Below are 24,895 nucleotides of genomic sequence, written 5' to 3'. Positions count from 1 at the left end.
AGTAAATGTTAAAATTAGAGATGAGCGCACTCGGATTTCGTGAATCCGAGCCCACCCAAACATTTCCGATCCGAGTCGGATCCGAGACAGATCCGGGTATTGGCGCCAAATGAAAACCTGAAACCGAGGCTCAGAGTCATAATCCCGCTGTCGGATCTCGCGATACTCGGATCCTATAAATTACCCGCTAGTCGCCGCCATCTTCACTCGGACTTTGATCAGGGTAGAGGGAGGGTGTGTTAGGTGGTCCTCTGTCCTGGTAAATCTCATGCTGTGTAGTTCAGTTCTGTGCTGTGCTGTGCTGTGTACTGCAGTATCAGTCCAGTGGTGCTGTGTCCTGTGCTATGTGCTTCTAAGGGCATAGGTATTTCCCCATTATTCCCAAGTGTTTAAATTTTTTTAAAAAAGTTATAAAAAAAAATACAAAAAAATAATGAAAAATTTTTTTAATTACAACAAAATTTGCAAAACCAATCCTGCAGTATAAGCCCATTGGTACTGCAATATTACCAAGTTCGCACATTCAGCAGTAATAGTCCAGTGGTACTGCAATATTACAAAGTTCACACATTCTGCAGTATCAGTCCAGTGGTGCTGTGTCCTGTGCTCTGTCCTTCTGAGTTTAGTGGTGCTGCTGGGTCCTGTGCTGTGTCCTGTTCAGTCCAGTGGTGCTGTGTCCTGTGCTCTGTGCTTCTAAGGGCATAGTTATTTCCCCATTATTCCCAAGTGTTTAAAAAATTAAAAAAAACTTATAAAACAAGATAAAAAAAAATAATAAAAAAAAAAAGTAATTATAACCAAATTTGCAAAACCAATCCAGCAGTATAAGTCCATTGGTACTGCAATATTACCAAGTTCACACATTCTGCAGTATCTTGTGCTACATATAATGGAGACCAAAAATTTGGAGGATAAAGTAGGGAAAGATCAAGACCCACTTCCTCCTAATGCTGAAGCTGCTGCCACTAGTCATGACATAGACGATGAAATGCCATCAACGTCATCTTCCAAGCCCGATGCCAAATCTCCTAGTACAGGGCATGTAAAATTCAAAAAGCCCAAGTTAAGTAAAAGTAGCAAAAAGAGAAACTTAAAATCATCTGCGGAGAAACGTAAAGTTGCCAATATGCCATTTACGACACGGAGTGGCAAGTAACGGCTTAGGCCCTGGCCCGTGTTCATGACTAGTGGTTCAGCTTCACCCAAGGATCTTAGCCCTCCTCCTCCTCACCCCCCTACAAAAAATTGAAGAGAGTTATGCTGTCAGCAACAAAACAGCAAACAACTCTGCCTTCTAAAGAGAAATTATCACAAATCCCCAAGGCGAGTCCAAGGGTGTTGGTGGTTGTCAAGCCTGACCTTCCCATCACTGCACGGGAAGAGGTGGCTCAGGAGGAGGCTATTGATGATGTAGCTGGCGCTGTGGAGGAACTTGATGATGAGGATGGTGATGTGGTTATTGAAAATGAGGCACCAGGGGGGGAAACAGCTGATGTCCATGGGATGAAAAAGCCCATCGTCATGCCTGGTCAGAAGACCCAAAAATGCACCTCTTCGGTCTGGAGTTATTTATATCCAAATCCGGACAACCAATGTATGGCCATATGTAGCTTATGTAAAGCTCAAATAAGCAGGGGTAAGGATCTTGCCCACCTAGGGACATCCTCCCTTATACATCACCTGAATAACCTTCATAGTTCAGTGGTTAGTTGAGGAACTGGGGCTAGGACCGTCATCAGTACAGGGACACCTAAATCCCGTGGTCCAGTTGGATACACACCAGCAACACCCTCCTCGTCAACTTCCTCCACGATCTCCATCAGATTCAGTCCTGCAGCTCAAGTCAGCAGCCAGACTGAGTCCTCTTCAATACGGGATTCATCCGAGGAATCCTGCAGCGGTACGCCTACTACTGCCACTGCTGCTGTTGCTGCTGTTAGTCGGTCATCTTCCCAGAGGGGAAGTCGTAAGACCGCTAAGTCTTTCACAAAACAATTGACCGTCCAACAGTCGTTTGCCATGACCACAAAATACGATAGTAGTCACCCTATTGCAAAGCATATAACTGCGGCTGTAACTGCAATGTTGGTGTTAGACGTGCGCCCGGTGTCCGCCATCAGTGGAGTGGGATTTAGAGGGTTGATGGAGGTATTGTGTCCCTGGTACCAAATCCCGTCGAGATTCCACTTCACTAGGCAGGCGATACCAAAATAGTACAGAGAAGTACTATCAAGTGTCCTCAGTGCTCTAAAAAATGCGGTTGTACCCACCGTCCACTTAACCACGGACATGTGGACAAGTGGTTCTGGGCAAACGAAGGACTATATGACTGTGATAGCCCACTGGGTAGATGCATCCCCTTCCGCAGCAACAGCAACAGCTGCATCAGTAGCAGCATCTACAAAATGGCTGCTCGTGCAAAGGCAGGCAACATTGTGTATTACAGGCTTTAATAAGAGGCACAACGCTGACAACATATTAGAGAAAATGAGGAAAATTATCTCCCAGTGGCTTACCCCACTTAGACTCTCATGGGGATTTGTGGTGTCAGACAATGCTAGTAATTTGGTGGTGCAGCATTACCTCAAGAGTGACAGGGGTGTGCAGGAGATGCTTACGGTGGCGCGCAAAATTGCTGGACACTTTGGGCATTCAGCCAGTGCCTACCGCAGACTAGAGGCACATCAAAAAACCATGAACCTGCCCTGCATCACCTCAAACAAGAGGTTGTGATGTGCTGGAACTCCACCCTCTATATGCTGCAGAGGATGGAGGAGCAGCAAAAGGCCATTCAGGCCTACACAGCCACCTACGACATAGGCAAAGGAATGGGGATGCGCCTGAGTCAAGCGCAGTGGAGACTGATTTCCGTGTTGTGCAAGGTTCTCCAGCCGTTTGAACTTGCCACACAAGAAGTCAGTTCCGACACTGCCAATTTGAGTCAGGTCATTCCCCTGATCAGGCTGTTGCAGAAGCAGCTGGAGAAAGCGAGGGAGGAGCTGGTAAACCATTGCGATTACACCAAGCATGTAGCTCCTGTGGATGTAGCCCTTCGTACGCTTTGCCCTCCAGATAGTACAGAGGGACCTGTGGTTGTGGAGTCCAGCGGGGACGAATTGATAATGTGTGAGGAGGAGGAAGTACACACTGTAGGGGGAGAGGAATCAGAGGTTGAGGATGAGGACGACATCTTTCCTCAGTAGAGCCTGTTTAGTTTGTAATTTGTACAGGGAGAGATGAATTGTTTTTTTGGTGTGGGGGCCCAAACAAACCAATCATTTCAGCCACAGTTGTTTGGTAGGCCCTGTCGCTGAAATGATTGGTTTGTTATAGTGTGCATGTCCTATTTCAACAACATAAGGGTGGGTGGGAGGGCCCAAGGACAATTCCATCTTGCTACTCTTTTTTTGGCATTATGTGACCATTCAACAGTCATTTGCCATGTTCAAAAAGTAAAACAAAATGTCAACAAATTCAAAAAATTAAACCAAAAGTAAAATGCCCTGTCATTATTTAAAACAAGAGGTATTGACGTGCTAGAATTAGTGTAGTGTTGATATGTTATAAACACTACACTTGGAAGTTGTAGGAGGTATTGTGGCCCCGGTACCAAATTTAGTACCGGGGCCACTCCACTATGCAGTCCAGATAGAGGTGTATCAGATATTAAACAACGTTGACTGTTGCTGCAAAATTTTTAAATAATATTGTGGGGAACACTAAACTATGCAGTCCATAAACTTTTTTGGTGGAATTCAGACCCCTGGAGGGTTTTTTAATTATATTGTGGCCCCGGTAAAAAATTGTGTACCGGGGCCACCCCACTACGCAGTCAAGAAACTTTTTTTTTGGAATTCAGACCCGTGGAGGGTTTTTTAATTATATTGTAGGGACCACTCCTCTACGCAGTCCAGATACATTTTTGGGTGCAATTCAGACCCGTGAAGGGTTTTTTAATTATATTGTAGGGACCACTCCTCTACGCAGTCCAGATAAATTTTTTGGTGCGATTCAGACCAGTTGATGGTTTTCTTATTATATTGTGGTGACCACTCCTCTACGCAGTCCAGGTACATTTTTTGGTGCGATTCAGACCAGTTCAGGGTTTTTAAATTATATTGTGGTGACCACTCCTCTACGCAGTCCAGGTACAATTTTTGGTGTAATTAAGACCAGTTGATGGTTTTCTTATTATATTGTGGTGACCACTCCTCTACGCAGTCCAGGTACATTTTTTGGTGCGATTCAGACCAGTTGATGGTTTTCTTATTATATTGTGGTGACCACTTCTCTACGCAGTCCAGGTACAATTTTTGGTGTAATTAAGACCAGTTGATGGTTTTCTTATTATATTGTGGTGACCACTCCTCTACGCAGTCCAGGTACATTTTTTGGTGCGATTCAGACCAGTTGATGGTTTTCTTATTATATTGTGGTGACCACTCCTCTACGCAGTCCAGGTACATTTTTTGGTGCGATTCAGACCAGTTGATGGTTTTCTTATTATATTGTGGTGACCACTCCTCTACGCAGTCCAGGTACATTTTTTGGTGCGATTCAGACCAGTTGATGGTTTTCTTATTATATTGTGGTGACCACTTCTCTACGCAGTCCAGGTACAATTTTTGGTGTAATTAAGACCAGTTGATGGTTTTCTTATTATATTGTGGTGACCACTCCTCTACGCAGTCCAGGTACATTTTTTGGTGCGATTCAGACCAGTTGATGGTTTTCTTATTATATTGTGGTGACCACTCCTCTACGCAGTCCAGGTACATTTTTTGGTGCGATTCAGACCAGTTGATGGTTTTCTTATTATATTGTGGTGACCACTCCTCTATGCAGTCCAGGTACAATTTTTGGTGTAATTAAGACCAGTTGATGGTTTTCTTATTATATTGTGGGGACCACTCCACTACGCAGTCCAGAAAGATACCTCGTTGCAACGTTTTGGACTAATAACAATATTGTGAGGTGTTCAGAATACACTGTAAATTAGTGGAAATGATTGTTATTTAATGTTATTGAGGTTAATAATAGCGTAGGAATGAAAATAAGCCCAAAAACTTGATTTTTGAACTTTTATGCTTTTTTCAAAAAAAATCCGAATGCAAAACACAAAACAGGAGACACCAAAAGTCGCCGGTGCACATCCCTAGTTAAAATGAAATCAAATTTTCCCAACTCTTCACTAAAACAATGATTGTACACAGTAAATGAATTATGATTATCATTAAACATTAAATAGAATCTATAAAAATACTGTGAAAACAGCTAATTTCATCAAATTCTATTTGTTCTACCTTAAGTATACTGTAGAATCATAAATCTTATTCCATTTCAAGATATACCAACATTTATCTTTGTTTTTATCTCTGTAGCTGAATTCTTGAATTTGATCCCCAGTTATGTTATAGAACTTTTGCTCACTCATGACCATACCCACTCTCTACGATCTTCAGGAACTTTACAGCTTGATTATTTTGCCATGTTACACCCATACTTTACACTATTCTACCCTGAATAATCCAAATCACATACTTTAAAGGCAAATTAAGTGAATTAGTATAAAATATATCAGAAATCAGGACATAAAGATTTAAATCCAACTATGACCAGATGCTTAAGTGGGCTTTTTTTCAGGGCATTCCCTGGTTGGCAGAGAGCCAAGAGCTTCTCTCCTGTTCACAAAAGACATGATTTTAAATGTCATCAGAGGTGGTGGATATCAAGCATTTGTGTGTTCTTTCAATGATATGTCATATGCACTTTACAGGTAATTAATATGCACATGAACATTTTTATATGCACAAATCCCAATGTAATAAAACATTAAAACATACAAATGTGAGATATTAAATGAACAAAGTCTTGATGTCCCCTTGCCCTCATGAGTTATCAAAACTATTATTATTGCTCGATCTAGCACTATTTTAGGAGAAAAATGTAAGTTTAAATTAAATAAGGAGGTAATACTAAAGTATTTTAAGAAGAACTTCAGCACACAATCTCCACACAGTCATCAGATTCTACAGGCAAATATTGTTTACCAGGACATTAAAAAGTGAGTAACTACTGAGATACACACAGAGCTAGTTTTTCTACAAGTACAATTTACCTTGGTTAATTTTTCATCAAGAATTGCTGCCGTTTTACCAATGTCAAATAAAATTTCAGATGTTGGTACAATTTCAGCTGCGGGTGTACCGGGAAGGTAGGTCAGAAGTCTCACCATGTGATATTGTACAACAGCTCCATAGTCTACAAAATAAGTAAAAATTATATTAACATTTTGGGACTTATAGACTATCTAAGAAACCAATTATGGTTTGCTGTTTTTTTTATATTGTGATACTGTGCTCTGTGCCAGCTGCCTCTCTTTAGGTACCAAAATGCAGAGAAAATGCTGATGGATCAATGAACACCTCCTCTATCAGCAAGGGTACTTGTACGCACCAGATTGTGAGTCCACTACTACCCAGAGTCAGCTGTGTGGAATACAGTTGAGAAGTACCCTTAAGCTTTTTTGGTCGACCTCATATCTATAGTGGGGTACAATAAGGCTGGGTACACACTACAGAAAATTTCTGCCTATGCAATATCATTAATGATTTTACCAACGACTGAAAGTCACGATCAGCATGCTGATTCATGTGTACACACTTTACATGTTTAATCAACATAATTTATTTATGTTGCGCCACTAATTCCACAGAGCTGTACAGAAAACTCACTCACATCAGTCCCTGCCCCATTGGAGCTTATAGTCTTAATTCTATAACACACACACACACATAAAGGTCAATTTAATAGCAGCCAATTAACCTACTAGTATGTTTTTGGATGGAAACCGGAGCACCCGGAGGAAACTCACGCAAACACAGGGAGAACATACAAACACCATACAGATAAGGCCATGGTTTGGAATTGAACTCGTGACCTCAGTGCTGTGCGACAGAAGTGCTACCCACTAAGTCACCTTCAGATCTGTTATCTTTATCTGTCATAACCATCAGCTGAAAAGATCTTGACTCTGTAAACTCTATGGAGATGTTGTCATGAGTGCATACACAAGATTTTGAGTCTGTTAATAAAAAAAAATCAAGCGATCTTTTTATGATTTAAGTGTCTCCTACATAAATTTCTACTACCTCAAAAACATTGCAACATTTTTACACTAAAAGGCTAATGCCTCTGGTTTGAATGCTATACTTTTATTATTATTATATTTTATTTATCAGCAGTACAAATTATCTGGCCTATAAATAGGTGGTGAACAGAGTAGACATTATACAGACAGCAGTGAAAAATAAATAATTATATTATACATAATTATATTAAAATCAGTCAATAATGAAATAACAAAGTACAGAGATAGAGCATAGTGTTGCAGATCACATTACTGGTCAGACAGTGACTGAGCAGATGTGATAAGTAATACCCGCATGAAGTAGGCCTGTGCCCAGGAGAATGGGCTTCAGAAAATGGCCTAGAGGTGCAGAGATCTGGGCAGAGGGTGCAATGGTCGAAGGAGAAAACAAGGAAAGAGGGCCCTGTGCGTGAGAGCTTACAGTGTTTTCATTGAAATCAATAAACAACACAGGTCATTAAGGTGTGCCCAAATTATTAATTTTTTTTTTAAGGCAAATATTGAGCCAATCATTAATCCCCTCATCTTCCATCATTAACCCTCTTTAATCCTCCATTAACGCTTCAGCCTCCATCAGTCCCTTCAGCATTACCTTCACCATTTACCCCCCTTCTCATCCTTCTCTCTTATCCCCCTCAACCTTGCAATATCTTTAGCTCTGGAGTGCAAGATGGGCCACGCATACACAACTGACCAGGTCCTGGATGTCACAGAACTATATCACTAAGCATGCCTGGGGATGAGATCTGACATTCAGAGTCACACAGAGGAGGTGCAGAGTGGGAAGGTGGACAAGGTACAAGTAGAAACCGATTGTTATATTACTTGAGACAGGGGACTGGTTGGGAGACCTGAAGATTTTTTTGTAAAACCCTGTTGCAGGACTATTATTTACTCTCCAGGGCATAGCATGGTGGTTTAGTGGTTAACACTTCTACCTTACAACATGGGGGCCATGAGTTTGATTCCCAACCATGGTCTTATCTGTGTGGAGTTTGCATGTTCTCCCAGTGTTTACGTGGGTTTCCTCCCATAATTCAAAAATATACTAGTAGGTTAAATGGCTGCTATCAAATTGACTCTAGTCTGTGTGTATGTGATAGGGAATTTAAACTGTAAGCTCTATTGGGGCAGGGACTGATGTGAGTGTGTTCTCTGCACAGCATTGCTGATTTAGTGGTGCTATATAAATAGCTGCTGATGATGATAGTGCAGGGAGAGATAGTAATTTTGGAACTAAGATATTAAGGAGAAAGAGTGTGTAAAACCATGAAAACAAAGCCTTTTCAGTGGAACGCATTAGTATTGTGCTTTGTGATGCAGTTTACAGAAAGAGAAACAGTGAGCTGCGTTATCATACGAAAAAGGAGGGAATGTGTTTCTGCATCTATTTTGAATAGAGAAGGAGTGCAATTTAATAGACTCACATGAGAAAAACATTATTCTACCAGGAAAAGATACCAAACAGTGCAATTATTCAAGTGGATATGCCCCTGGAGACAAACATTTTTTCTTCATCCTCTGAGAGCCCCCTCGGCATCCCGACATCAGAGTAAGTTAGTTAGACACATTCTTTCAGCAGCTACCTGCCAAATAGCAGCGGTCTAGCAGCAGCAAACTTTCCCATGCCTCCAGACTTAATTAATAGAGTCTGGCAGACGCAGCAATTTATAGATAAGTGGGTCAGACATTTCTCTTAGTGCGGTAGAGTATAGAACGTGGGGAAACATACAAATTGTGTTTAAAGTATTCAAATACATTTTTTTCGTGTCTTAGAATTGCTCTGTTAATTCTTGCCCAAGGTTAAACGTATTTTCATTGTTACATATCTACCTCGAAATTAACTTTTTCTATGGTGCAGTATATTTTTGATAACAATAAAAAACTTTAGTGGCCCATGACTCTACAAATAAGTGTGCCTGTGTGGCTTCTAAAGACCAGTTTTGAGCATTGAGATTTCACTTGTGTATCTGAGGCCGTAAGTAGGTGGGCAGAGGGTTCCTTTGTCTCCCTCTGGTGTTGCAGAATCACTCAACATTACCCAACAAATTTACTACTGAATCCTGATAAAGCTGGAGGCACTGCACAGAAGATATTAAGTTGAAGATTGACATTCAGTTAATGTAAAAGTACACACACTTCATCCCAAAGACATGCTGGGGAAAGTGGTGTTACACATCATTTACTGAACCACCCTCACCTCTCACTCACCCAGGTTGTTGTAGTGCTCCAGAGGAGAACTGATCAGTTACATTTTGAGCAAGTTTAAATTTCATGCCCCAAAATACACAGCATTCTCGGGCGTCAATTAGATGCCATGATAGCAGCCTCCTTTCAGGCGCTCAGTTTAATGAAAATAGAAAAGTTAGGACAAGGGTCTGGGACCTAATCGGGTGTATCTTCTGAATTATGTTCCTGGAATTCCCTCTTCACACCCACTAAAGACTGTGTACCTTGTGTGTAGGGCTGCTACCATCTACTAAACCAAAAACCAGACAGATGTAAAAAATAAGCTAACTGCATGGTACAACATCAAAAAGCTTGTATTGCTTTTGTGTGACAGAGTAGAAGTGTTTCTCCTTCACTCCAATGTGTTTATCCAGGAGAATTTTACTCTAAATTCTAATCTTATTCTAAATGCTGTGCTTATTACCAGGAAAACTGAAGGCTAGACATGCTGCCTTATTACACTAGCCATTGCATGGCGTCACAGTAGAGCTCCTGAATGCTGAATTTTGCCCATCTCTGTAGATGCTGCTTGCATGTAAACAATGCTTATCGCCCCATACAAATAACCGATGAATATTCCATTTATATTGTATTCTAATCACAGCCCTACATACAAAATAATGGAGAATATATATCAAGCTGCATTTTCTTGGTGGTTCTGAAACTGTCGCACATCACTGGCGATTTTCAATTCCCAACGCCAGAAGTATTATCTAGTTGTTTGGAAGGTCAAAACTTAAATTACTGGCAATGTGTGGTGATTTCAAAACACCTAAACTACTGGCGATTTATTCAAAATCCCCAGAAAGTGGTGTGGCCTCGACGGAGACTGGAAAGGAGCTAAGTCGCTGTTCTCCTGGGCCTATCTAATAAAACCTTAAAGTAGAGGCGACAATAAGTTTGACTATAATACCCTTAAATATACCTCCATAGGTGCCAGTGCTTGCTTTGCTGCTGAGAGGAAGTTTTAACCTCCCCGTGACAGATTTATTTGAGGCCTAATTCCTTCCACACATGCCAGGCATGATTTTCCGGCTCCATGTTTATAATATAAAAACAGTTGCCAGTCCTCTGCCTGGTCACAATTCCTATTCTGTCCTGCAGGATCTAATTCGAAATGTGGGGCCATTGCGTCTTTAGGTGCCTAGACTTCTCCTGGAGCTGTTGGTGAGGAAAACCCTGAGGTGATACTCGACATCGGAGACCTTGACCTCACTATGCACATATAATTAACCAACGACACATTAATCAAAGCCCTCACCAATGGTTCGACTGGTGCTTTGACAATTGCAAGTGGAGACCCAGCGCATACCTCTCATGGGAGTGAAGATACAGCTTGCGTTCTTGCAGCTGCATCGCTCTTCAACTCCATGGCCTTTTCCTTTAAATGTATGCTGATAGACAACAGGGGAGCCTCGATACCTGTCCAAGCCTCGGACAGCTCCACAGCTTTGTGCAAAGTAATGGACACATCAAGTTCCTGTACCTGACTTGTGGCTAGTTGAGGGCTTCATTTACAGGACCAGAGGCAGTGCATTCTTCAGTAAGACCTCTTCACATTTTGGTGTGCTGGGAACACTTAACCCTTTTAAAAAAAGGGTATAGCGTTGGGAGCAAATTGTGATAGCTACCATGTTAAGCTACATTAGGAAGATTCTTATTTCCCCTGCAATATACATACTGAACTTCACTACCCCTTTTTGAAGTTCAACTACAAACATACCAGTTTTAATATATTATCCCTCTGCTGAGGCCAGGGACCCATTCATACTGAAGTCCCTATTGAACATTTGAGAAGTGCGTGTACTACAAAATATTTGTCTTTACTTAGAGTGCTGCAGACCCTTCTTTAGTTGATATTGATAAGGCTTTACCCAGTCCCCTAACTTTCCAATTAACCTTACTTATCAAGCTCCAAGAGCTAAGGGTGTCTTGATACATGCCCTAACCAGAATGGCAAACTTTGTAGGAGTGGACGGTTATCTAACTACACCTATTCAGTTTAATCTTTTAAAAATAAGTGGGTCCCTTCTTTTCTACCTGCCGTGTCATAAACAATATTATACACTCTTCAAAATTTGTACAGGCTGCTCTAATACTTTTTTTTCTGACATAAACAACGAAAGGGAAAAAAATTACATATTAAAAGTCTCCTTTACTTTTTTGCAGTAGTAGTCTCTCTCAGAACCTTGCCCAACAAGGCCTGCTTCACCTCAATGCCCTGAGGATACAGATTCAGATGAAGAAGACTAAACTTTCTTTTATGATTCCTAGCAAATTCAGGAAGTGGCAACAGAAGTATAGAAATCAAGTATCTTTATTTAGGCAACATATGCGAACAAGAATTAATTTCATGGAGCATGCAGATTTTCAGGTAGCAGCATAAACAGGTATAACTCCAATACACAAATATGAACAGGTGTGATGAATGGCAGGAAAGCCCACATAGCAACGGGTTCCAAGCAATGACAAATACAGGTAAAATGCAGGAAGAAGTATATTGAGTTACCCTATTGCCAGGACACATGAGTCTGTCCAGGGAAGCAAACAGAGTAGCTGAGTCCGGTGACCAGGCAGAGGTCTGGGCAACAAGAGTTCAGAAAGAGTTCAGGGTCACAAGCAAACAAGCATAAACCGGTAATCAGGCCGAGGTCACAAGGGGGAGATCAAACAGCAATAGAGCAATCACTGGAACAAGCAGCAGCCAGGGATTAAAGATGAACTGCACAGAGGACAGATTGAGGCATGTATTCAAAACTGTGAGACAGGTGCAGTTCTAATCAGGTAAGGAGATTAACTCCTACAGGCAAGATGTAAGGTTCAGGAGCAGAACAGCAGCACCTCTGGTAGATTTGAGGTACTGCTGCCACATACAAAGTATAGGCAGAGTCGTAACACTTTCATTTACCAGGAGAAACAACCTTTCACTAATATCAGAAATGTAATTGTTTCGTGAATCTATCCATGCAGTAGTGCAAGATGCCCTCCATACTTATAAAACAGACGTAAAAGCACTTGAAAATCTTACTGACCATGTTGGGGGAAGAGTGGAAGGCACATTCACCTATGAGACCACTGCAGAAGAGGTCAGAATTAGAACTACAGGTCATCCTGGAACATCAGGAGGACATGGATAAACATCCTACGTATCAAAAGCGTTCCTGAGGCTGTGGAACCAATCCACTTGGACCCTTACATATAAAAGCTCTTTGCCCAATTATCTCCAGAAATCCTGGAGGAACACTTCCTACTCCATATGGCTCACAGAGCACCTTAGCTGCGATCCCCAAATCAGTCCCTTTGTTGAGATGTCATGCTACGTTTTCATTACTTTACATCTAAGAAGATTATCCTGAGGGAATCCAGGAAACTCCAAAATCCCCAATATTTATATACTTTCTTTCAGGTTAGTTCCCCTAGGAGACACAAAATTCCAAAGCTTTGCAGTAATTTTTAAAATTGCATCATCTGTTTGACACCTAGAGAGTCAAGGACTCCTTATCTAGACACTATTATTCCTTTTCTCCGCCCCATAAAGCATGATCCTGCTGAGCCACAAGCTCACATTAAAATTATGTAACACCCATATATTCCCCATGACCTTGTCAGATACTGGACCTATTGCTGCTGATCTTTGCAACCTGGCTCTTAAATCCACTAGGTCCACCTGGAAGATTAATGACCCTCTCCTCCATGTTTCTACCCTCATCACAAAACACCATACAATTATTTTAATTTACCTTGAAATTAGCAACAGTCCTTAAATATCCCTAATACTACTCTGGGATGCCCACAAAGCTGTGCTAAGAGGCCTTCTGATTTCCATGTCTTCCAGAACAAAAATTATAGATTGGCTAAAACAATACAATTAACTACGGCTTTACATATGATGGGGCATAACTTAAACTCTCCCCTGGTCTGTCCACCCTTCAGAATATTAAGAACAAGAAATTAACTTAACCTTCTTCTTTCTCAATAAGCAGCCAATAAGCTGAAATGGCTAAGACAGGCTTACTATGAGAAAGGTGATAAGGCAGACAAGCTCCTAGTCATTAAATCGTATGCCAAAATCTCATCCCGCAAGCTCTTAGCTGTTAAAATCTCAGGAGGCTCCTGTAACAGCTCCCACTGGTGCCTAGACAAATCTTTAGTTATGAGAGAGAGGTTTTCACCTATAGCAGTCACCTTTCCCTTAGACAGCGATATTCTCTCAGGTACTCAGATGCCCCGAGAACTTAAGCTCAGCATATTAAAGATGTATCTTTGGTGTCAGGCAGCCAGGAGGTATAGAGACTGGTAGTAACTGATGGTAGCAATAGTACACCAGGCAGTATACAGAGTATAATCAGTTTTGAAGCAAATGTTCAAGAGCAGACAGCAAACAGAAATGGCAAAGTCAAGCCAGGAACAAGCAGGGCAAGGCATCAGGTAGTCAATTAGAAGGTACTGGATACAGCAACACAGCAGGCTTCACAAAATTGCAGGGCAAGAACATTAGAACCAGCAGGGAGGCTAAGCCCTCCCTGCTATTTAATGTACTGTTGGTCAATTCTAAGGGCTGTACAGAGGTAAACCCCTCTGCAGCGACATGCTGATGTAACACAGCTGACCCCACAAGTATTTGGAAGAAGAGTCCCGGGTGCTAGGCAACTAACCCAGGCATACAGTGCAAGTCAGAAGAACAGCATCCCAGCTGCAACTGCCAGGAAGGTAGATTCAGAGTGATTAGAGTGGCAGCTTGCAACAGGTCCCTACTCTATGACAGATCAGAGATCTAAAAATAATATATTGACCTTGGGGAGGGACCAGCTGTACTAATGTTTGCAGCTGCAGATCAGAATGATCCGATTTGCCCCTGCTTTCCTCTTCTCTCTTCTGCTCACCTCAACACAATACGGTGTGCACCACATGATATGTGTGCTATCCCACGTGTTCAGAAGGGAAGAGAAGAAGACGGAATACTCTGTCTCTGCAGTGCCAAATGAAAGAAGGTATGGTTTCATAATACTTTAAGATATTATTATATTTACTTCTATCCACATTTGAAATGTTAGGAGATATGCATATATGTGTTTTTAATGAAGCCAAATGTAATGGTTGCTAAAGGCAAGCTAAAGATAAAAAGAAACTTTTACTAGAACTAGCACATGAATAGAGCCACTGTCACTATCTATTAGAGATGGTCGGGCTCGGTTCCCCGAGATCCGAATCCATCCGAATTTTGCCTATCCGAGTACCGAGCCAGCCGAGCAGGCTCGGTACTCTCCCGCCCATTCGGAATGGAAATCGAGGCAAAACGTCATTGTGAAGTATTCGTATTTCTGAGCTTGGTTCTCACGAGATTTGAAAAGCATAAATACCCGCCTCCACAGCAATCCATCGCCATTTGACAGAGGGAGAGAGCAGGGTTAGGTCAGAGGCTGTATTAGCGCAGGGACAGAGCAATAATTGTACACCTTATTGTTTCTATTATTCTTTCATTTCGAATCTATTCAATTCTATTATTAAATCAAATTCTATTTGCAATTGTTAGAGCAGCAAGACAGGAGGATAGAGGAGGCTTATTTTTCAATTTGTTTGCACTACAAGTGCTTTGGAGTCTCCCATATTCCCAGTGTTTTAGACTAATTTTTCTGGCTGTCAAAAGTTATATTTGTCAGCAGTATCTATATAAGACAATATTTTGCACTACAAGTGATTTGGGGTGTCCAATATTCCCCAGTGTTTTACAATAATTTTTCTGGCAGTCAAAAAAAGACATATTTGTTACCAGTAACTATCTAATACAATTTTTGGCACTACAAGTGCTTTGGGCTCATTAAAATGGATTCAAAGCAGTCCACATATGTGCAGAATTAGCAGCCAGGTTCTGTCACCAGTCCTGATGGTAGTGTTCCCAGTATGTCATCTGGGAAAGGCAATATAAAAGTACATAGTCTTTTTAAATCAGGGGAAAAAAACACACACACCCCAAAAATTTTTACAGTGTTGAAGGGAAAGAGAAGTGTAACTGAGGAAAAGTTAAGTGCCGATAAAAAAAAATTGCCAACATGCCATTCTACACACACAGTGGCAAAGAAAGAATGAGGCCTTCCCCTTTCTCTATTAGTGGCAGATCAAAAAATGTTACTGAGCCTTCTTCTTGTATGGTCACTCATGACCAAGCGAGACCAAGTAATTTGGAGTCTAAAAGTGGTGCACAACTACTGTTATGCTAGAAAGCCGAGCTGCAGGAAAACAGTAAGGCATTAGAGGATAATCTATGCTCTGAATCAGAAATGACACCAATTCCTGTGGAGAGTCCATCCACCAGTGGTATGTCTAGTCGTGAGCATTCTGTAAGTGACAGTGTACCCATAAAGAAGGGTCCTTTCAGCAGTTCTGCTGATGTGTGCCTGAACAGCCCGAGTGTAGCTGGTGATACACCAATTGAGGATGCCACTTTGGAATTAGAAGAAGATGAGGGGGAGATTTGTGTAGGCGACGAGGGCACTAATGATGATGTTGATGATTATGATGCAGACAGATACCAAATTGCCTTTCTCAATTTCTATTTATATTCTAATTCTACAGTCTACGCAGGCTGCTTCTTTTCTATTCAACTACAAGTGGAGGGCGGGGGTGGGGGGTCATAGACAGTCACCAAACTACCTTGGTCCATTTATTTTTTATATTGTTCAGTCTATGCAGGCTGCTTTTTTTCTATTTAACTACAAGTGGAGGGGGGGGGGGGGCTATAGAGACAGAAACCAAACTGCCTTTGTCCATTTCAATTTATATTGTACAGTCTATAACGGCTGAATTTTTTGTATTTACAACAAGTGGAGGGGGGCCTAAAGAGCCAGAAACCAAACTGCCTTTGTCCATTTCTTTATATATTTAACTATAAGTGTAGGGTGTAACATACACCCAAAGACGATGGCTGCATTGCCAATAGGCTAAGATGGAGAGGAAGACAATCAGGTTTGTGTGCAGAATTAAGGACGGCCTACCAGGGATTAAACGGTTTTCTTTCTAATTTATTAGCTTAAGAATTACCTTACTATTCCAAGAAACAGGTGGAGCACTAAATTAGGTTATTTTATGCCCAAAAACATTGATTTTTAATGAAAATTGCAAAACAAAACCAACCAAAACCAAAACCAAAACATGACAGTAATCCAGATCCAAATCCAAAACCAAAGCCAAAACACGGGGGTTAGTGAGCAACTCTACTATCTATGCTAGCCTCATGTGTTTAAAATTGTATGCACAGTCCTTTTATTATTAGTTTAATAAAGTGTCAAGAGTGTAAAAGTTCTACTTCACAAATACTGTATTACTACAGAGTAACAGATCACACTCGGACATAGAAATGTCCAAATTGGTTGTTGTCACTATTTAGCAATATATTATGCACTAGTATAGTCATTTTTTACTCAATAAACAATTATGACCATCATAATATATCCATATTACTGCGGTGCTTATTGTGCAAGCTACATTTCCTTCTATATTTTTGCATCTTCATTTTTGTATGTATCTATAGCTTAATAATATGAACTAAAGTGCAATGTGTACAACATTTCAGTATACACACTGGCCATTTACAGAGTATTTGTATATAAGTTTCCATTTGAGCATGCTAGGGTAAAAAGTGAAAATTAAAATTCGCTGTCTCAGTGTACTGACTGTTGGGGAGCAAGATGTATTACACTAGAGATACTTCAAAGGGATTCTAAAGTTCAAAAATTGTCGAACTCTAGGCTGAAAAAATGTAAGCTACATTTGAGCAAGGTGAAAAGGTTTGATCATTTTCAAGCCAGTTCAAACAAATTTCAAACGCTAAACTGTATAGTTTCCAAAGTTTTTAATCAAATTCAAACACAGTAATGGCGACATTAAAATTAAAATAAACTTGAAAATTTATAAAATGTAGCAATTTAAGCTTGAACAGACTGAAAGGGCAACATTTTAAAGCTATAGCCCCTTTGCCCATATAGTGGTGTGAGCAATTAGTGCAGAGGTGGTGTCGGGAAAGACTAGTTGGGTCCTGGTGTTAAATCAATAGCACCCACGTTTTATAATTAGGCCTCCTTCCAGCCACAACATTAAAATAATAATATTCACATTTGCTAAATAGATCTCTTTCCCTCCAACCAACTCTGACATTAGATAGCAAACACATTTAGGGGCATATTCAATTCTCGGCGGGATTGGCGAAAATCCCATGGTCCGCATGATTACCGTTATTACGGTAACCGTGCGCGGAAAAACCATTAATATGGTAATTTACTCGCTAGATTTCAGCTCCCAGCTCCTAGAGATTACCGTATCAACGGTATTATTATTATTATTATTATTATTATTTATTTATAAGGCGCCACAAGGTTTCCGCAGCGCCAAACACTGTACAAACAATGGACAGTACATGGAATAACAGTACAGAACAATAAACGAGTAATACCGAGACTTCAGATGCTCCAGAAAAATCAAGAATATTGAGGTTGGAGCAGAAGAGAAGGTAGAGAGACAGGAGGGAGAAGGGCCCTCCTCATTAGAGCTTACATCCTAAAGAGAGGGCAACAGACAATCGGCACAGAGGGAGTCAGAGGAGGGGAGCAAGTGCACCCTTTTCAAAGGAGGATCCAGGAGATGAGAGCGAGCATGGAAAGAGGGTTAAGTGGAGGGCTGGTAAGCCTTGAGGAAGAGATGAGTTTTGAGTGCCCGTTTGAAGGAGCACAAGTTAGGGGATAGACGGATGGAGTAAGGGAGGTCATTCCAGTGCAAGGGGGCAGCTCGGGAGAAGTCTTGAATTCTGGACTGGGATGAGGTTATTAGAGTGGAGGAGAGGCGACGGTCATTGGCCGAGTGCAGGGAACGGGCGGGAGTGTGGATGGAGAGGAGATTGGAGATATAAGGGGCAGTAGACTGGGAGAGGGCCTTGTAGGTGAGGGTAAGAAGTTTGAAAAGAATTCGATAGCGGAAGGGGAGCCAGTGAAGGGCAAGGCAGAGAGGGGAGGCAGAAGAGGACGGTATTAGTTTTTCCACGGCGGAACCCGCCAACAATTGAATATGCCCCTTAATATATAAACCTATTTCCCTCCCTCCAAAAAGACCCAGCAATAAATTAAATTGCCCAACAAAAACAAAATGGAACCCATTAAATAACTAGCCACCTCCTCCATTAAATAGCCTACTCCCACACTAAATTAAGACGCCCCCTTCCCTCACACATTATACTGGCATGCTGCCCATCACACACACACACACATTATACTGACATGCTGCCCATCACACACACACACACACACACACACACACACACATTATACTGACATGTTGCCCATCACACACACACACACACATTATATTGACATGTTGCCCATCACACACACACACACACATTATATTGACATGTTGGCCATCACGCACACACATTATACTGACATGCTGCCCATCACACACACACATTTTACTGACATGCTGCCCATCACACACACACATTTTACTGACATTCTGCCCATCACACACACACATTTTACTGACATGCTACCCATCACACACACACACACATTATACTGACATGCTGCCCATTACACACACACACACATTTTACTGACATGTTGCCCATCACACACACACATTAAACTGACATGCTGCCCATCACACACACACATTTTACTGACATGCTGCCCATCACACACACACACACATTATACCGACATGCTGCCCATCACACACACACATTATACCGACATGCTGCCCATCACACACACACATTATACTAACATGCTGCCCATCACACACACACATTATACTAACATGCTGCCCATCACACACACACATTATACTAACATGCTGCCCATCACACACACACACATTTTACTGGCATGCTGCCCATCACACACACACACACATTTTACTGACATGCTGCCCATCACACACACACACATTTTACTGACATGCTGCCCATCACACACACACACATTTTACTGACATGCTGCCCATCACACACACATTTTACTGAAATGCTGCCCATCACTTACCTTATTCATCCGCATGCTGCTCCTCACACATGGAACGGCACCTGTCACGTCGTGCGCGTCCCATGTGACACAGGGGCTCTAAAAGAGAGAGGAGAGGGAAGGAGAGGGAGGGAGGGAGAGAGAGGGAGGGATAGAGAGGTGAGGGAGGGTATAAGGATCGGAAGGATCCGTGGCCAATGATAGTAGGTGGCTGGTCCCAGAGGACGAGCCAGCAACCAAGCAATAGAGACTGTCTGTCTTCTGCATATGCCCCCCTGCCCTCTGGCCCAGCCCGCCCCTTAGTAGTAGAGTGATAGGGTCAGAGAGATTTGCAGGTTGGTTGAACAGATATGGAGGAATAGTTATACCAAGCAAATTTTATGAACCTTTTTTTTTTGGGTTCAACAGAGCAAATTAGTATCGCACAATCTGGGGCATCCTGCAAACTTGAAAGGCCCTGGATCTAATCATTTGTCTAAGCTATTTGTGCTGTTTAAATATTAGGTGTACCAAGTGGATGGCTGTACACAGATTGGATGGCCATACTGGTGTACGACAATACTTGATGTGAAAAATGGTAAGTTTCCTGTGTGTGATTCTTGCTTGATTAAGGTATGTGTGGAAATGAAGATCTGAACACAAGTATTAGTCAATATTTACATTTTCTATTTTATTTCTTTCTAGTGGCTAAGTAAAAGTATGGCTCTCCACACCCAAGAAGTTAAACAGCACTATAATACTACATAAAACGAAAATATTATTTTATATGAACACTCACTATTTACAGATGAATGATGTTTATATGATATCTTACCTATAGCCTCTATAGACATGATTTTACCAGATTTTGTGAATACTGGATTAGGTATAGGAAGTCCTTCATCGTACAAGAACTTCATGACATATGTTTGCACTTCATTTAGCTCCATATTCTTACTGTCTTCGCCATTCATGATCTTTAGAACATACTCCATTTGTGCAGTGGTCCCTTTATTCCAAGCCTGGATATAAAAATTCTGATCATCATAACTTGGCAGAGACTTCACAGCAGTTACTTCTAAGCCAAACACCATCTTCACAAGCTTAATGGCCTGTGCTTCACTAAGTGCTGGCTTACTGGCAATGCATGGTTTTCCAGCCTCATTTTCAGAAGTCATTCTCTAGTAGTCCAGTAAAGAAAAATGAATATGTTTTATTATACATTAGAACAGTGACAGGCAACCTGGGGGTAAATGTATGAATCTCCGGATTCTTCATCTCCGGCGTGTTCAGCCTCTTCAGCGCTTAAATTTAAAGCGGCGCTGCATTGTAAAGGGAAACTTCCCTTTACAATGCAGCGCCGCTATAAAATTTAAGCGCTGAAGAGGCTGAACACGCCGGAGATGAAGAATCCGGAGTTTCATACATTTAACCAGTGATACATTTCAGGGGCCACCTAATGCAGCCCTCCAATATTCAAATGGGTTGAACATAGCCCTTAATTTCAGTAATAAGTTAAAACAATACATTTAATCAAAGACAGGAACAACATTTATACATTTGCATCAAATAAATGTAACAAGTAATAACTGTAACTGTATCCAGGAACTTGAAAAGTTACTTTATAGATTCTGTCAAGTGTTTTATCTTGGTGTGAATTTTAACAGTTCCAAAAGGAAATGTCTCTTGTAGTATAACGTTCAGAAAAGTGTGTAAAAGATTTTCTTGATGCATGAGTTTGACTTTTCTGTTAAATGATTCCCTTTGTTAGTTCTTTCATAATGTCAAATATCATAAGAATAGGAATAACAACTTGAAATAAGGGGTAGTCCTTAACGTCTTCAGTGGTCTTTGATTGGCTCTTCTGATCCCCTTCTCTGCCCCTCTTCTTGTCGTCCACATGCACGTTGGAATTCTTGTGTTTAAGTTTCCTGGATGATGAGTCTTTGCTGCAGTTTTGGCTGTTCTTTTACCACACTAATAGCGGCTTTGCCTGTTGTATGTTCGATTAACCTGTACTTCCAGGTATGAACACTGAATATGTGTAATAAATGAATTATCTATGTGGTTCACTTTATCATAGGTTTCTTTAGGGATGAGTGTGAGTTTCTGTGTAACATTTGTTTATGAAAATACGGTCGTGGCCAAAAGTTTTGAGAATGACACAAATATTATGTTTCACAAAGTCTGCTGCCTCAGTTTTTATGATGGCAATTTGCATATACTCCAGAATGTCATGAAGAGTGATCAGATGAATTGCAATTAATTTCAAAGTCCCTCTTTGCCATGACAATGACCATTATACCAAAAACAACATTTCCACTGCATTTCAGCCCTGCCACAAAAGGACCAGCTGACAACAGGTCAGTGATACTCTTGCTAACACAGGTGAGAGTGTTGACAAGGACAAGGCTGGATATCACTCTGTCATGCTGATTGAGTTAGAATAATAAACTGGAAGCCTTAAAAGGAGGGTGGTACTTGAAATCATTGTTCTTCCTCTGTTAAATAGGGTTTCCTGTAAGGAAACACGTTCAGTCATCATTGCTTTGCACAAAAAGGGCTTCACAGGCAAGGATATTGCTGCTAGTAAGAATGCACCCAAACCAACCATTTATTAGATCATCAAGAAATTCAAGGAGAGAGGTTCAATAGTTGTGAAGAAGGCTTCAGGGCACCCAAAAACGTCCTGTAAGCGCCAGGACCGTCTCCTAAAGTTGATTCAGCTTCGGGATTGAGCACCACCAGTGCAGAACTTGCACAGGTATGGCAGCAGGCAGGTGTGAGTGCATCTGCATACATAGTGAAGACTTTTGGAGGATGGATTGGTGTCAAGAAGGCCAGCAAAGAAGTCACTTCTCTCCAGGAAAAACATCAGAAACAGACTGATATTCTGCAAAAGGTACAGGGATTGGATTTTTAGAAATAAAGTCATTTTCTCTGATGAATTCCCTTTCAGATTGTTTGCGGAATCTGGAAAAACGCTTGTCCAGAGCAGTAAAGCTGAGCGCTACCATCAGTCCTGTGTTGTGCCAGCAGTAAAGCATCCTGAGACCATTCATGTGTGGGGTTGCTTCTCAGCCAAGGGAGTGGGCTCACTCACAATTTTGCCTAAGAACACAGCCATGAATAAAGAATGTGTCACGGGCACTAGGAGTTCTGCCCAGGATTCACCAGTTGACTATGCTTACCAGAGGGGCGGAGTTTGCACAGCGGTCCTCTGGCAGTAGGGTGAATAGTGGAACGTATATAACAGCAGATGGAGAGAGGATGCCAATGGAATTGATGATAGTCAGTGACTTGCAGCTATTCTGGTAGATGAGTCAGCGACTTACAGCTATAGTGGAAAGGCAGGTTTCAACCACGGAGAGCAGGGTGGACGTGAGCAGGTGAAGGAAGGTAATGGGAGAGTCAGTGGTCTGCGTATAGCAAGTTGTACCACTGCTGTGATGAGAAGACTTGTCCAAGTGCAGGTAGGTAGTGGGAAAGTCAGTGGTCTGCGTATAGAAATTTGTACCACTGCTGTGATGAGAAGACTTGTCCAGGTGCAGGTAGGTAGCGGGGAAGTCAGTGGTCTGCGGATAGCAAGTTGTACCACTGCGAGTAAGTGAGGACTTGTTCAGGTGCGGATAAGTGGAGGCATGAAAAGAGTCAATAACTGTATGAAGACAATGAGAGCACAGAGGAACTTGTTCCAAACAGATATGCAGCGTTACTGCTAATAGTCTATAACGGTATGTATACTGCTGCTGAGTAGAGAGACTTGTACAAAGCGGATATGCGAGATAATAACTGATAGTCAATCACAGGTATGCATATCGCTGCTGAGTGGGGAAGCTTATTTCAAACAGATATGCAGCGTAACAACTAATAGTCTATAGCGGGTATGGATACCGCTGCTGAGTAGAGAAGCTTGTCCTAAGCGGATATGCCAGGTAACAGCTGATAGTCAATAACAAGTAAGTATACCACTGATGAGTGCTGATGAGTAGAGAAGCTTGTCCAACGAGGATATGCAGGCACAGCAGGAGCGCTGAACGGCTGTAGCGGGTATGGGAACCGCAGGTGAGCAGAGCAGGTAATCCAGAAGCCAGCTGAGGACACTAGCAGGATACAGGAATCAGTAGCGGGTATGGGAACCCCCGATGAGTAGAGCAGGTAATCAGCAGGAAGCTGAAGACTCTAGCAGGACACAGGAGACACCTTCAGAGACTCACAGGGAATGAGACTCAAGATCAGGCAACGATATAATGAGCACAGGTGCCTTAAATAGGGAGAGGTGCCTGATCCACCAATTAGATTAAAAGCAAAGGTCATAAGTTCTTGGATGCTGCGCATGCACAGTCCATCAAGATGGCGGACGGCCGCGGCTCAGGACAGGCGCCGGCAGGAAGGCTAGAGAACCACGAACCAGCGCAGAGGCACTCACGGTCCGGTGAGTGACAGAATGGTACCAAACCATCCTTCAAGAGCAACTTCTCCCAACCATCGAAGAACAGTTTGGTGACGAACAATGCCTTTTCCAGCATGATGGAGCACCGTGCCATAAGGTAAAGCGATAACTAAGTGGCTCGGGGATCAAAACATCAAAATTTTGGGTCCATGGCCAGGAAACTCTCCAGACCTTAATCCCACTGAGAATTTGGTCAATCCTCAAGAGGCGGGTGAACAAATAAAAACCCACAAATTCTGACAAATTCCAAGCATTGATTAGGCAAGAATGGGCAGCCATCCCATTAATTGGATGATTAGGTCTGTGTCCAGGCAGAGGGCTTTCATTTTGCTGGTTAGAGTTTATTTCTTATTCAGTCAGTTATGGAGTTTAAACATACATGAGTATAGTACGGTATAAGTCCATGGTACGTAATTAGCAAAAGATTCAGTGTGTGCTAAAATGTGTTTCTTGGCAAACAGTTCGGGTATATGTCACTTGGGATAGCAGCTGTGAATCAAAACCACTTTCTCAATACTACTGGAAGTGAAATGTCAAATACATGAATAATGTTCACTATGTAATCTATGCCTTATTCAGATGCATGTACAGCGATATGTACTCCAAATACAACAAGAAAGAATAGGGGATAATATTATCCAAGGGCACATTGAATGTCCAGATATGGTAAATAAAAATAAATTAAATCTGGTGCAGATTGTTACTTTACATCTACTGTGGTTAAGCCCACGTGATGCTTAATGTATTACTGTCTGACATGGATAGCGTAGCCTGAGAAGTGTACAAAGTATGTGGACCCATACAAATATGGATATGAATATGTCAAACTTGATTAAGCATTCTGTCATAAATGGCAAAAGTCGAGAACGGTCCTTTAAATAAAAGGGTTAGTCTGAGAACATGTGAAACGTTTAAATTACTTATAAAATAATGTGATTGATTTAAATAGATTTGCAATCCAGTAGTCCCTAGATGTCTTGGGAGTAGGGGGGGTAGGTAAATGCGGATATGTTCTCTCTTTGAGATCTATAGAAGTTAAGAGGTAAGTCTGTTCATTACTTAAATCTAGAAATGTTC

At 41.6% G+C, this 24,895-nt stretch overlaps 1 protein-coding gene across 1 annotated transcript in view; it reads right to left on the bottom strand.

Annotated features, from left to right (window-relative positions):
• The window catches only part of LOC142152000 (hydroxylysine kinase-like), a 38,810-nt gene extending 18,267 nt beyond the window's left edge, over window positions 1-20,543 (bottom strand). The window contains exons 1-2 of the mRNA XM_075208176.1: window positions 20,201-20,543; window positions 6,119-6,261 (exon numbers count right to left, since the gene is read on the bottom strand). Coding sequence (XP_075064277.1) covers window positions 6,119-6,261; window positions 20,201-20,543 — 486 coding nt within the window. The remainder of the gene's footprint in view (window positions 1-6,118; window positions 6,262-20,200) is intronic.
• Window positions 20,544-24,895: the final 4,352 nt, after the last annotated feature.

The sequence above is a fragment of the Mixophyes fleayi genome, chromosome 4 (assembly GCF_038048845.1).
Source record: "Mixophyes fleayi isolate aMixFle1 chromosome 4, aMixFle1.hap1, whole genome shotgun sequence".
Taxonomy (NCBI): domain Eukaryota; kingdom Metazoa; phylum Chordata; class Amphibia; order Anura; family Limnodynastidae; genus Mixophyes; species Mixophyes fleayi.
The sequence above is the reverse complement of the archived record's forward strand: the minus strand, read 5'-3'. Positions and strand labels throughout refer to the sequence as shown.